Below are 15475 nucleotides of genomic sequence, written 5' to 3' on the forward strand. Positions count from 1 at the left end.
CAATGAACACTATTAACAGCAATTATTATGTGACTGCATAGTAAGTAGCAATATCTGAATGCATATTTGTCATTTTAACTGAACTTAGGACTGGTGGTGATGCTTAAGATGTTGTTGGTCATCCAGGGTTTCTGTGAAAACAATAGCTAATGGTAATGATTAATAGTAATTATTATTAAAAGATAATACTACTACTAATTCTTCTACTATACTAACAATATGCAGCGTACTAAGGATTGATGAGCTGCTTGGTTTCATGAATATTAATCACGTTGTGTGTGTTCGCTCGAACTGATTTGCTGAAATCAAAACACGGATTGTAATAGATGAGCAGCAGCCAATGAGAATGCCGTTTGCGCATTAGCTCCGCCCACTAATGGAGAAACCAGCATGTCTTCTTTGAGTAGTTAAACTGTAAGTTGATAGTGTTGTCAATTTCTGTTGTGTAAAATAAACACACACACACACACACACACACACACACACAGTTCATTCACAAGTAAAAAGTGAAAACGAAAGAGAAAACAGCCTTCTGCAGTCCCTTCTGTTCCTGTTCTCTGTGTGTTTGTTCAGTTGTTAGTAGAGCGTCCTGACCTTCGCAGCACCTCAGAGGAGAGCAGAATCAACAAATGAAGCCATAGGTCGTGTGTTTTCAGACCCCTCGTCGAGTCTGGGATATTTATTCTGCCCAGCCCAAACCCTAATGAGTCACTCGAGTCCGATAGGAGCACACAACAGATGGTGCTCTGGGGTTCGAGAAATGCCTGGAAAAATAGGCTGTGTCTCAAAATCTAGTGGTCTACCTATACATTTATACACCTGGGAGCACCCAAAATACGGTTTAGGTGGCAATCCTTCTTAGTTTTGAAATTCATGTTGCACCTGTGATGCTTGCCGATGCTGTCCATGTGGTCAGGTCACTAGGTTTTGTGGTGCGTGTAATAGATAGATCAGCCCCAAAATGCTTTCTAGGCATCGCGTTCGTTTTTTAAAACCAATAATACACACATAAAGTTTCATAAGTTTCAGCAGTTCTGAAATGTATTGGAAAATGATCAATAATGACTTTACCATGAGAATAGTTTGTGTATGCTTGAGTTTACTAGCCTACTTTCTAGTTGCCGACTCACTAAAATGTTAGCCTGAAAAAAAAAAGTGAGCTTATTAACTTGCGAGTATTGATGATGCTGTCTTTTCAGACAATGTGCTAAAATGTTAGCTTGCTTTTTTTAGATTACAAGCTTGCTAGTTTTGTGCCTGTGATGCTTTCTTGTTAGACAACTTGCTAAAAGGCTAGCTTGCATGTTTTATTGAGGTTACTAACTTGCTAGTTTTGTGCCTGTTATGCCTCCTTGCTAGACAACTTGCTAAAATGCTAAAATGCCTAGAAATGCTAAAACTTCTAGGATTCTGGATGCATTTTGTATCTGTAGTTTCAAAATCTTTGTGTTGTTTAGAAGTCCTGTCTGTATATGTGGGAAACTTGCTAAAATGTCATGGTAGGCAGAATGCTATTTTTAAGACACGTTCAGGCACATGTTGCCCAAAAGTGTTGTCTAAATGGGTGACTTGCTAGGTTTTGAGGCACAGCTATAGTTTTTTCATCTATGACCTCGAGGGTGTTTAAGAGTAGAACTTTTTTTAGTAATGTGTGTTTAAAAAAAGGAAGTAGGAAGTTGATCTTATTTTTGAATGATTTCATCAGGTGTGTGTGTGTGTGTGTGTTTAGTCGTGTTTTATTACTTGTGTTTCTGTCAGACGTCTGGTGTGTCACTCTGACAGGATGTGAAGTTCGTTTGATTGACGCACTGGTTCAAGACAAACTCACCACAGGTTCACTGTTTACTCCCAGCATGCATTGCATTCAGCAGCATCACTTTTCTTAGACATCATTTGAAGTTCCTGTATGTTGTTTTCCTCTGTATATCTCCCCATCCTCTCATTCTCCACCTCTATGGAGCGAACGTTTTGAACATGAGTAAGTGGTTGCAGTGGAGAAAGCGCAGCTTTTTTAGAAAACACAGGAAGAAGTTTTCCTTTCCTGAGTTAGGTAAGAGCGCACTCTTTTACTTCCTGATTCACCAAACACTTGTGCACTTGTCAGATGCTTTGTTTTCGGATGAAAGTTATTTGAAGCTTGTACATTCAGATTTTGTAGACTTTGTGATGTAACTGTAGATGTGTGTGATGACAGTTGAGTTGTTGGATGTTTGTGTGTATCATTGAGTGTGTACCATTGATACACACTGCACTCAGTATCTGTAGTTAATGAGACCGTTTTAGGTGTGTTATTACTTTATCAAAGGTGGTGTACATTTGTAAATCTCATGCATAATATAAGGACTAAATAATGGTAATTTATATATTTATCGATTAAAATCTTTAATATAATTAATTACATGATGTGGTGATTAATTAATTTAATTAATCGCACATCACATTTGGAGCATTTACTTTGAAAAGATAATTTAAAGTCATTTTTGTGCAAAGCATCAAACAGATTACAAAAAGTAAGTTTTGCGAGAAATATTTGGTTTGGTAAAATTTATTATACCATACTCTTTTGGACCATGCGAGTAAATGATGACATAATTGTCATTTTTGGTTGGGTGAACTATAACTTTAATAATATATTTTATTAATTTAATTTTTATAACTATAAAAATATAAAATTATTTATTTAATGAAATGATACTCTAAATAATAGACTAAAACTGCCAGTAGGTCGTGGTAATGTCTTATGATTAAGTCATCGAGTCATTCATTCATTCGTTTGATTCGTTCAAATGGCTGATTCATTCAGGAGTGAAGTAACTGGTTCTTTATGAGTGGTTCATTGAATCATTAGGCTTGTTCGACTTGAAGCGGCTCATCACCATCAGACCGATCTGATCAGTGTGTGACATCAAAGCACTGTGAGAGCTTTAGAGAGCAGACGACTCCTTGTGCTTCTGAATCGCTCTCGCCCCCGACAACCGATCATACACCGATCGGTCTGTGCAGAGCCACTTTAAATTGCACTCAGCCTACAGCTCGTGTGATGTTTCTTAACTATTTGATGTAAGTATTGAGACACAATCTCAAACGGGCGTTTTGCCCCATATCTTGAATTTTAGGGATATTCTCTAGGCTCCATCATGCAGTAAGTTGTTGCTCTGCCTCATATTAGTCATCAATCTACTGAATGAAGTGGCAGATGATCCACAGGTCTTGGGCGGGGCAAGTGTGTTAAATGTGTTAATCTATTTAGCGCGTTATTTTTCTCCATAATTAATTAACCTAATATATTTATTTATATTTTATATGTATATAAAATATACTGTAGTAATGTTTCAAACGTATTCTCCAAAGACAGTTTAAAGTTCCGAGATTCCATTCCATCATGTTCACTTTGGTCGTCACGGTGACCTGCCATATGGTTGTCGGGGTGACCTGCAGAGTCGGTCATGCGCTCGCCATTATGCATGCTGGGATGCTGTTCCACAGAGACGTGTGTGTCTTCTGCCAGTGGAGCACAACATGCATGCCCAGTGCCCACCTCCTCCCTCTCTCGGTGTGTGTTTCTGTCACTCTTCACTATAACTGAGCATAGAGGAAAGAGGAGTGTGAATTAGTTTGGTTCTCTCTTTGCTTTTCTCTGTCATCTGTTGGTTTATGACTCCATGGCTACACACAGTGTGAATCTCAGAGGTAGGCGCTGTATTTTACTCTACATACAGGTGTGTTTGTGTGCATACCTGCAGTGCTGGTTGTGTTACTGAGCACACTAGTGTTCAAGTCAGATATTTAATGCGTGGTGTTATGAGGCTGTTCTATATGACTGTATGTTTTCATAATCATAGCATTTGAGCCATTCTAGCCAGTTAGATTTTACTCTAGTTTTAAAAATGATTAAAGTGTGGTTTCCACATAGTTTTTAAGTAAATAACAAAAACAATATTGAATTTATTTGCATTTTTATTTATATGCAGCAGTATTATAATATACTGCAATACAACTGTATATTATATAAAGCAACTTTTTTTTTGAATATTTTTGAGTGATGCAAATAATTTGTTTTCAAAATAATTTTGGCTGTCTGAATGGGTGCTGTCAGAATGAAAGTCAGAGTCAGAAAGAGTTCATCAAACAGCTGATGAAAACACCACAATGATCCATAAGTAACCCAACCCACTACAGTTCATCATTTGATGTCCTGGGAATAGACATGCTGCGTGTTTCCAAGAAATAAATCCACCATTAAATCAAGTTCTTTATGCAAAATACAGATTTTTGCAGTGAATTGACATCTTATATGAATCAGGAGAGATATCTACACAGATCAAGTGAAAACAGTCCAAAGCAGCTCTATGTGGTGGATTTTGATGGGTTTTTCACTGGAGGAGGCGTTATTACAAAATATAAACTTGTATTGTAGCTGGAAACAACAGTTTTTTGACTATTGTACCTTTAAGAATTATATATGCAAATTACCTCTGTTGTGATTGGCTGATCTCTGTGTACTGTTGTTTATCAGAATGAGCTAAGTTGCTGAATTCTGAATAGGACTGGACATGAAAATGTGGGCGGGTCATATGCTAATGAGCTTAAAGTTGCACTGTCATAATCATGAGTCATTTTTGCAGTTTAGTTTCAGTTAATATTAATGGTGGACTGGAGATTAATTTGTGAGTTTTATTGTACAGTCGTGGCCAAAAGTTTTGAGAATTACATAAATATTGGAAATTGGAAAAGTTGCTGCTTAAGTTTTTATAATAGCAATTTGCATATTCTCCAGAATGTTATAAAGAGTGATCAGATGAATTGCATAGTCCTTCTTTGCCATGAAAATTAACTTAATCCCAAAAAAGCCTTTCCACTGCATTTCATTGCTGTCATTAAAGGACCTGCTGAGATCATCTCAGTAATCGTCTTGTTAACTCAGGTGAGAATGTTGACAAGCACAAGGCGTGAGATCATTATGTCAGGCTGATTGGGTTAGAATGGCAGACTTGACATGTTAAAAGGAGGGTGATGCTTGAAATCATTGTTCTTCCATTGTTAACCATGGTGACCTGCAAAGAAACACGTGCAGCCATCATTGCGTTGCATAAAAATGGCTTCACAGGCAAGGATATTGTGGCTACTAAGATTGCACCTAAATCAACAATTTATAGGATCATTAAGAACTTCAAGGAAAGAAGTTCAATTCTTGTAAAGAAGGCTTCAGGGCGTCCAAGAAAGTCCAGCAAGCGCCAGGATGGTCTCCTAAAGAGGATTCAGCTGCGGGATCGGAGTGCCACCAGTGCAGAGCTTGCTCAGGAATGGCAGCAGGCAGGTGTGAGCGCATCTGCACGCACAGTGAGGACAAGACTTTTGGAAGATGGCCTGGTGTCAAGAAGGGCAGCAAAGAAGCCACTTCTCTCAAAAAAAACAACAGGGACAGATTGATCTTCTGCAGAAGTATAGTGAATGGACTGCTGAGGACTGGGGCAAAGTCATATTCTCCGATGAAGCCCCTTTCCGATTGTTTGGGGCATCTGGAAAAAGGCTTGTCCGGAGAAGAAAAGGTGAGCGCTACCATCAGTCCTGTGTCATGCCAACAGTAAAGCATCCTGACACCATTCATGTGTGGGGTTGCTTCTCATCCAAGGGAGTGGGCTCACTCACAATTCTGCCCAAAAACACAGCCATGAATAAAGAATGGTACCAAAACACCCTCCAACAGCAACTTCTTCCAACAATCCAACAACAGTTTGGTGAAGAACAATGCATTTTCCAGCACGATGGAGCACCGTGCCATAAGACAAAAGTGATAACTAAGTGGCTCGGGGACCAGAATGTTGAAATTTTGGGTCCATGGCCTGGAAACTCCCCAGATCTTAATCCCATTGAGAACTTGTGGTCAATCCTCAAGAGGCGGGTGGACAAACAAAAACCCACTAATTCTGACAAACTCCAAGAAGTGATTATGAAAGAATGGGTTGCTATCAGTCAGGATTTGTCCCAGAAGTTGATTGAGAGCATGCCCAGTCGAATTGCAGAGGTCCTGAAAAAGAAGGGCCAACACTGCAAATACTGACTCTTTGCATAAATGTCATGTAATTGTCGATAAAAGCCTTTGAAACGTATGAAGTGCTTGTAATTATATTTCAGTACATCACAGAAACAACTGAAACAAAGATCTAAAAGCAGTTTAGCAGCAAACTTTTTGAAAACTAATATTTATGTAATTCTCAAAACTTTTGGCCACGACTGTGTATCACCCTTTGCACATCAAGCTCTGACTTCAGACGTACATGAAAGTCCTTTTTGTTTATTTATTTATGAATTGACGGTTTTTGAATTCCAGTCTATAAACGAGTGTTTTCCTTGAACTTTTTCTCCCTCTGCTTTCATGCAGACAAGCTCGGGCAGAAGTTCACACTGGAGAAGGAACCACTGCCTCAATTATGGGAATTTTATGCATGATGGAATGTCAAAATATATCTCATATAAGCAGGTCCTGCACAGATTTGGTCAAAATGCACACAAACCAGCACATGTTTAGCTAGCTATCTAAATTAGCATGCACATCGTAAACTGGTTTGTATGTAAATAAGTATAAAGCAACAAATATTCTGGTCTCTATATGTGCTCAGGCTCTTCCTTCATTGTGAGTATGGGCATTGTTTTCCCACTTTTTGTGCTTGTAATCTGAGCCCTGCTCCTAATCATAGAGACCGTTTGTCTGATACTGACAGCTTTGTGATGGTCTTCTGTGAACTTGGGTCTCAGCCTTTCTCTGGATTGCTAAAAATGTCCACACAAGGACAATATTTACTGGTATTACAATCCATGTGGGGACAGAATCACATCGGGAATACTAGGCAGGCACACACACACACACACACACACACACACAGTGTTTATGAGGAGCGGGGTTGTAGAGTCACTCGAGGAATGTCAGGGTTTAGATAAAAGGCAAGTGTTTGCTTGTATGTGTGTGTGTGTGTGTGTGTGTGTGTTCATCATAGCACATTTCTGACCATTCTTGAATCCCACATTTAGTAGGATTAACCGGATCTGCTGGCAAACCTCAGGAAACTTCATTGTCAGATAACAAATAAAATAATGTATTAACTTTTTCTCATTTAACTTTTTTTTTCATTGTTGCATTTTAGTATTGTGATACATTGTGTTATGGTATTATACCCTTAAAATAGATATTTTTGTTGCTTAAGATTGTTTTTGCTTGCATTACTTAATGAGAATGAGATTTTTTTATTTTTGCATCACAATTATGCGAAGGTGATTATTATGATACATTTTTAGACTGTATAACGACAATAATCGTGTTTTATTATGGTAATTAGAGTACGTTTTTTTAACATGACATAAAATGTTTTTGCATTGCGTTAGTAAGAATTACCACAGTAACAATGTTTTTTGCAATATGTAATGAGAATGAGATTTTTATGACATTGTGGGAAAGATTATGAGTTTTTTACATAACTTTAAATAGAGACATGATTTAAGAGAATTAATTTTTTTTTTTTAATACTGAAAATATTTGTTTCATTACTAATCAGTTTTCATTACATGATGAGAATTAGTTTTTTATCATGACATTGAGATTTATGAGGCATATACGCTTTTGAATGGTCATGAAAATGTTGCAATGCAATGCAAAAATAAATTAATTCTCATAAATGTTTCTACTATGAATTAACCCAAATATGTTTTTGACCATATTTATGAAATTCAGACATATGATGCAGCACTTGTGCAGAGTGTGAGTAGAGATGACTGGTGACATCTGTGTTGTTGGTAGTGGTGATGATCAGCTCTTTCCTGTGTGTGATACATGTGTTTCTCACTGCTAGGTGTGTGTGTGTGTGTGTGTGCTGTAGCCTGCAGTGCATTCTTGACTTTCACACACTCACACACACACACACACACACACACACACACACACACACACACTCAAAAGAGCAGGCGACCCGGGAGGCTGGTGTTCTTAACCTTTGATCCCTGTAGGGTTCATACTGGTTACACAGTGATTTTTGTTATGAGCTGTGTGTGTGTGTGTGTGTGTGAGTGTCTGGGAATCTTGTCCCTGGGTAACAAGATCTCACACAGGCTCTGTGTGAATTCAGACAGGGATATATGGACTACAGACACAATGTATTGTTGTGACCTGATCCTGCGTGGGACAGACTCCTCCTCTGCTGCTGCGCTTTGACAGTTACAAGAAAGCATCTCATTGGTCGCTTACTTGACCTACTCCTCAAGGTTCTTGCCATTTAAAAGACGTCTGTCAATGAGTAACTGGTTTAAAGGCCTAGCTAAGAGTAGAACCACACGAAAACAGCAGGGTGGACTATCTGCAGGACTGTGTGGAGTGGATGAGATTAAGAGAGAAATACACTCCTATTGGTGACTGAAAGCATAAGACAATTATCCATAATATTTATAGGGTCATCATTTTCTGTCATCATTTCCTTGAAACCTGAATGAGTTTCTTTCTTCAGTTGAACACAAAAGAAGATGTTTTGAAGAATGCTGGTAACCAAACAGTTGCTGGTAGCCATTGACTTCCATATTGTGTTTTTTTCTTCTTCATACTGTGGAAGTCAATGGCTACCAGCAACTGTTTGGTTACCAGCATTCTTCAAAACATCTTCTTTTGTGTTCAACAGAAGAAAGAAACTCATTCAGGTTGGGAATCCGCTTCCAGTATTGGCCTAATCACAATTAATAAATTAAGGGTCGATACCTATTTGATTACTGGGGATTTGTCTGGGAATGAATCCAAACACACACGATATGGTCATTTCATTCAGTTAACGTGAGTGATCAGACTGTTTAACAGTGTTTGTGTGTCATTCACACATGAATGTTTGCTGTGAATCTTACATTCTCTCTCTCTCTCCTTTTCTGTCCTTTTTTTCAGATGAACATGATGCCGTACAGAAGAAAACCTTCACGAAGTGGATCAACGCACAGTTCTCGAAGGTAACTTCTGAACTTCTGCTTCGATGGCTGATCTCAGAATGATCTCACATTCTGCTGGAGATCTCAAACTGTTGTGTTCTTAAGCGGGTTCTCTTCAAGGTCCTCTGCAGTATATTGTGGATATGGTCAGCGCTGAAGTTCTTGTTAGCCGTGACACACAGAGCCTGCACCGCCAGTGTCTTATAAAACGCCTACCACACGAGGGAAATATACTTTAAAGAATCATTTTATTAAATTCATGGATTAATCCGTCCAGATTAACACTTTTATTCAGCTAGGATACATTTAATAGTTCTAGATAGTGATTTCTATTTCAGATAAATGCTGTTCCTTTAAACTTTCTATTAAAGAATCAAAAAAAAAAAAATCACAATTTTCACAATATGAAGCAGGACAATTGTTTTCAACACTGATGATAATCAGAAATGTCACATAAAGCAAATCAGTGTATTGGAAAGATTTCTGAAGGATCGTTGTTTTATATTTTAATTGCATTAAAAATACAATTACTTTTTGATGTTATGAGTAAAGAAACACATTACAAGTAACATGCATTACGTAATCAGATTACTTTTTGATCTAACAAGTAAAGTAATGCATTACAAGTAACATGCATTATGTAATCAGATTACTTTTTGATGTTATGAGTAAAGAAACACATTACAAGTAACATGCATTACGTAATCAGATTACTTTTTGATCTAACAAGTAAAGTAATGCATTACAAGTAACATGCATTATGTAATCAGATTACTTTTTGATGTTATGAGTAAAGAAACACATTACAAGTAACATGCATTACGTAATCAGATTACTTTTTGATGTTATGAGTGAAAAAAAACGCATTACAATAACGTGCATTGCAAAATCTGATTACTTTTTGATCTAACAAGTAATGCATTACATGTGTCATAGATTATGTAATCACATGACTTTTTTCAATGTCAATGAAAATTACATTCTAATGATACAAATACATTTATTTACAGTAAAAAAAAGTCACTGCAGATTAAGTTTTTAAGTTTTAAGTTTTCAAAAACAATATTCACATTATAATTATGAATTGTAGCTGAAATATAGCAATTGATGCATGACATCCACTACAGTGGACATGTGATTAATCAGAGTTTTCTCTCAAGCTAAAATCAAAACTTGGAAAATTTTACTGTGTTATGACTCATTAGATATTGCTTGATGTTGGAATGTTGAATGTCTGAGTGACCCTTGGCCATCTTGGTTTTGAGGGGGAAAAAATTGAAACACAACAGCTTGCCACTTGGTTGCAATTTATAGGATGATGCACCAGGGTCCAATGAAGAGGCTAATGTGCAACTTTGCCATAAAAACCCGTGCAAATTCAAGAAAATGCTTTTTTAATAGCTGTCCACTGTAGTGACCACTATGCGTGAAAGGGTTAATATATATTTTGATGGCTTTCTAGTGAAACTAACATTCTGCTTTGTTTTTCCTTTTTTGTTTGTGTGTGTGGAAGAAATAAATTGTACTAGCATTACTTCACTGTTATGTGTTTCAGACGGGGAAGACGCCCATCAAAGACATGTTCTCTGACCTGAGAGACGGCAGGAAACTCCTCGATCTCCTGGAGGGGCTGACTGGAAACACACTGGTGCGTGTGTGTGTGTGTGTGTTTGATGTTTGGGAGTGCACTGATTCTGGGTTACACACACCGAGCGTTTGAGTGACAGAGCTGTGGCTTCGGTGTGTTGTTTTCACAGGATCCTCTCACGTGTGAACTGGCATGGTGTTATTCTGATACAGTGAATGTGATGAATGGTTATGTCATAGGATTTATCACATCGTACTGCAAGGTCATTTATCAAATATTAAACATTTCTTTATGATGATTTGGGTCATTTAGGTTGGTAAAATGTCATTAGACTAGTTTCTTGAGATGAGAGTGTTTATCTGAGGCTAAGAGATGCGTTTATAACAGAGCTGAGTTTGATTCATTTCCATGAATCATTTGAAACCGGCTCTTTCCAAACTTGATTCACTCATATGTTTGTAGTCTGTGTCATTTTTTTATATATTGATTTTTATTATTTTTATTAAAAGTACTAATAATGATTAATTAAAATATTTAATCATGTTAATATATTGTATTAAGTCAAAATCAAGCAAGTAAGTAACAAGTAGGTACATTATTGCTGTTTATTTCCATGCATTGTTATATTTGCCCATGAAAATGAAAATAAAATATCAAATGTTTTGTTCATTTAGTAAAAGAAAAGTGTTTTTCTTTAGTGTATATATTTTTTATTCTTTCATCAAATATGGCTTAATCTCTCTCTCTCTCTCTCTCTCTCTCTCTCTCTCTCAGACCAAAGAGCGAGGCTCTACCAGAGTTCACTCCCTCAACAACGTCAACCGTGTGCTGCAGGTGCTTCATCAGAACAGCGTGAGTCTCTGTCTCTACCTTCCCGCGTGTCCTTGCTGCTGCTCGACTCTCTGGGCTTCTGCTGCGGGAGGAAATTATTTTTATGTCTCGCCTCGTATCAGCTGACAGACGCTGCCTAGGGAGTGTACAGCAAGGGCAGGCTAATTAAAAGACTTTAAAGGTTCCTGCGTGTCTTTAAGGGACATTAGTGTGTCATTTTGACAGCAAGGTCTTTACATTTTGACATGTCCTCTGTCATTACTCTTCGCTGGCCCGGGGTCAGACAGACCAGGCAGAAGCACACAAACACAGATGCTATAAACAGTGTTTCCTCTCACACACTGCACTCACTCATGTTCCAGATCAGTATCCTCAGTGGACTTAGTGCTGTCACAATACCAGTATTTTATGACCGTATTCATGACCAAATAAATGCATCTTTAGTGAGCAGAAGAGACTTCTATATAAACGTTAATCAATCTATGATGTGTGATGATGTGTGATGTCCCAGTACTAGGGTTTAGCTGCAGTTGCTCATATCAGCCGTTTCAGATCAGCTGCATTAACGCTTTAAAGACTGACTCGATTTTAAAATCATCATTGCAGTAATGTCATGTCAAGCCATGAATTAGCAAAGTACACCATGAAGCTCAGTTCAACCAGTCCATTTACTCAAAATTCACTCAAATTTTAATCTTCACTTAAGAGAAAACGAGCATGATTCATGAATCTGTCTGTAGACTTTGACACATTTCTGATGACACCTAATGTAAGTATGAAAAAAGTGCTGTCAAACAATTGCAAAAAAAGCTTTTTAATCACACTTTTTTTCTGTTTTTAATCACAATTAATCAGTCAGTACAAAGCAGTCAGTACATTTTTTTCCCAACAAATTTTTAAAATAAAAAGAAAAGGATCTGTTAAACAGAAAAAAAAGAAATAACAATAATCACAGAAATTGTATGTTTGACAGCCCTACACAAAAGAAAAAAAAGCAGCAACAGGAATGGCAAAAAGTCTTAAAAACAGCCTAACGTTGGATGATTAATTTTCCCGTGTGATATAAGTATATATCGTTACCCTGTAATTAGCTGAGCGGTAAACATTCTGACAGCACAGTTTCTTGTGTCTTACTCTCGACCGATGAAAGCGGATCTGTGTCAGGCTGATGCAGGTTTATGTGGTGTTTCTGGTCCAGATGTTTGCAGATCCTCCAGTAATCGCTCATAAATGCAGCCACATATTTAGTGATGCTGCTGATGATTGGTCGTGTTCTTCAAATATTACGCACGCATTATGAGTTTGAGCTGGCTCTCTAAATGCTGCTGACTCTCTAAGCAAATATGACCGCTTAGGTGAATGGTAAGTGTAGGTTTAGTTAATCTACACCTGTAAACACAGTGAGACTATCTGTCTGTCAGATAGACTTGTTTACACAGAATCACACACATCATGCTTTTCTCCCTAAATAGGGGTGTAATGATCCATCGATATGGGTTAAAATAAAGACAAAGTTACAACAAAATGTGCGTCTTTGCGAATATCCTAATAAACACAGTTGCTTATATCTTACTGTAAACTGTTGAGAAAGAAAACGTGTGTATCAGTATCATATGTATCAGTAGAAACGACTGTGAATTTATATATTCCATGTGGAAGCATGCTACAGCATTCAAGACGTGACACAGTGTGAAACACTTAACTCTTGTAATGTTACATATTTTTGAGTTTAGATGGAAATAATGTGGGCCAAACGCAGATCTATTTTTAACTGTGGATAAAAAAGTGGTCTTTTTTTGTCATGTTTTTTATTGTTTATTTTTCTTTTCGTTTTGTTCTGTTTCATATTGCTTTGTTTGATTTCTTTTTCAGGTGGACCTGGTGAATATCGGTGGGACTGATATTGTCGATGGGAATCATAAGCTCACGCTAGGACTCATCTGGAGTATCATTCTGCACTGGCAGGTCAGAAAACACACACAAAGCTGTTAAATCATGATTCTCTTTGTGCAAACATGATTCTGAAAATGTTTTCAAAGACTTGAAAGACTTGCAAAAATTACAAAAACCTTTGAGGACATTTGATTTGCTTTCACTATGAAAACAGTATTTATAAATGGGCCATGTGATGATTATCTTTCATGAAGTCTGATGTCCTCACTAACACAGTCTAACATTCATCTGTGTGTGTGTTCAGGTCAAGGACGTCATGAAGGATGTGATGTCCAGTCTTCAGCAGACCAACAGTGAGAAGATTTTACTGAGCTGGGTGAGGAACTGCACCCGCAACTATAACGGCGTTAATGTGCTCAACTTCACCACCAGCTGGGCGGACGGCCTGGCCTTCAACGCCATCTTACACCACTTCAGGTAACACACACACACACACTCACTCACTCACTCACTCATAATGGCTGTCAGTGCACTCTAGGGGAAGGTTCCAGTGCGTATTGATTGAGTCCGAGGTCAAGAGATTTTGTGTTCATAAGCTGTTCGGGCTGTTTGGGTTGATAACATAATCCGCGAATCACATTCGTCAAGGGCCGGGGAGCAGCTGGCCCATACAGTTAATGAATAAGGGATCAACTACGACAGCCTACATCGCACATCCTGCGATGTGACTATCGTGGATTCGTACATCGCGATATCGATGCTTAAACGACACATCGTGCTGCCCTAGTGATGTTGGATGCATCGAGTAAAACAAGGTTAAACAGAAATCAAACAAAGCCAAGTCCAGAATGCAGCTCGCTCCTAGCCAGTTGTCATACTGCTTTTAAAAAGGCAAGACAGGAAACCAACAGCAGGTGTTCTCCATGAACTATGGGTGTGCGATAAATATCGTCCAATAAATAATGCGCATCTTGTCAGTAAAGCCGGTTCTCTAATCAGCGGTAAATTCCATCAGGTGTGTGATTTCACATAGAGCAGCTGTTACTACACAGAGCAGTTGTTAACCGAATAGCTGCGCAAATAAACGATGATTATGAAGGTGGATTCGCGCAGCTAGTCATTTAACAACAGCTCCGTGAAGTAACAGCTGCTCTATGTGAAATCACATACCTGATGGAATTTAACGCTGATTAGATAACCGGCTTTACTGACAAGATGCGCATTAATTACCCTACGATATTTATCGGCCACCCCTACCATGAACCAATCAGAGAGCAATCAGCTGGAAGGCGGAGCAACACGCAATTCAACCCAGGGATGATGCACAACACATGGGTCGTCACACCCCACCCCTTAAGACAGGGGTCTGTCAAGAATCTCTGTAATATACAAAACAAAATTAATAAAATATTTAACTGCACTTCAATTACCCAGAGGAGCATGCGACATGTCGAATATCGATGGAATCGCGATCTCAGTTTCCTGTATGTATTCAGTTACTGCTTCCATCATCTTTTGTGTCTCTGGTGACACTCGATAATAACATTGTTTGATAGGAGAAGCATTACCCACATCAATATCATGTTCACTCGACAGGATTTTATGCATATTGCACATTAATCACTGAAATCTTGAACTATGTAAACAGTGTAAAATATTTGTGGATGAAGAAATTAACTTGTTGATAGGTCCTGATGTAATCCAGATTTTTCCAGCATTTTCTGTTCTGGTTTTGTGTGAAAATCTGCATAATAAGTTTAAACAAAGTGTGTCAAACAGAGATTAATACTACACCCTTATTGGCACCCGAAGAGCTGTCAGATCAGCAACTATTTAATAACCAAACACGCAAGGGTGTGTAGACATGAATGACAGAGGTTTGCAGATGTGGATTCATGTGGACCTGCTTGAACGTCTTCAGGAAATCCTAGATGTGTGGGCTAGAAGTTGACCGATATATTGGGCCGATATCTGTCATTTTTTTATATATCGGCATTGGCTGAAATCTGTGTATAGTAGAGCCGATTTAAAGTCAGGCACGTCCGCAGGCAGCCTCGTGTTATTGGTGCGGTGGAAAGTGCTGCATGTGAAGGACCCCAAGCCAAAACTTTTGGAAGATTCAACAACAGGTAAAGCTTAAATTCTGATATTTAAAAAAAATATGGACGTATATTTAATTTATATTACTAGTCAACTATGACATGTTGC

At 38.1% G+C, this 15475-nt stretch overlaps 1 protein-coding gene across 1 annotated transcript in view; it reads left to right on the forward strand.

Annotated features, from left to right (window-relative positions):
- Positions 1-15475, forward strand: part of LOC132128978 (utrophin-like) — an 83691-nt gene that overhangs the window by 20564 nt on the left and 47652 nt on the right. Inside the window, exons 3-7 of the mRNA XM_059540397.1 lie at positions 8915-8976; positions 10511-10603; positions 11318-11395; positions 13247-13339; positions 13572-13744. Of these exons, the coding sequence (XP_059396380.1) occupies positions 8915-8976; positions 10511-10603; positions 11318-11395; positions 13247-13339; positions 13572-13744 (499 nt within the window). The remainder of the gene's footprint in view (positions 1-8914; positions 8977-10510; positions 10604-11317; positions 11396-13246; positions 13340-13571; positions 13745-15475) is intronic.

This window comes from Carassius carassius, chromosome 46 (assembly GCF_963082965.1).
Source record: "Carassius carassius chromosome 46, fCarCar2.1, whole genome shotgun sequence".
Classification (NCBI taxonomy): domain Eukaryota; kingdom Metazoa; phylum Chordata; class Actinopteri; order Cypriniformes; family Cyprinidae; genus Carassius; species Carassius carassius.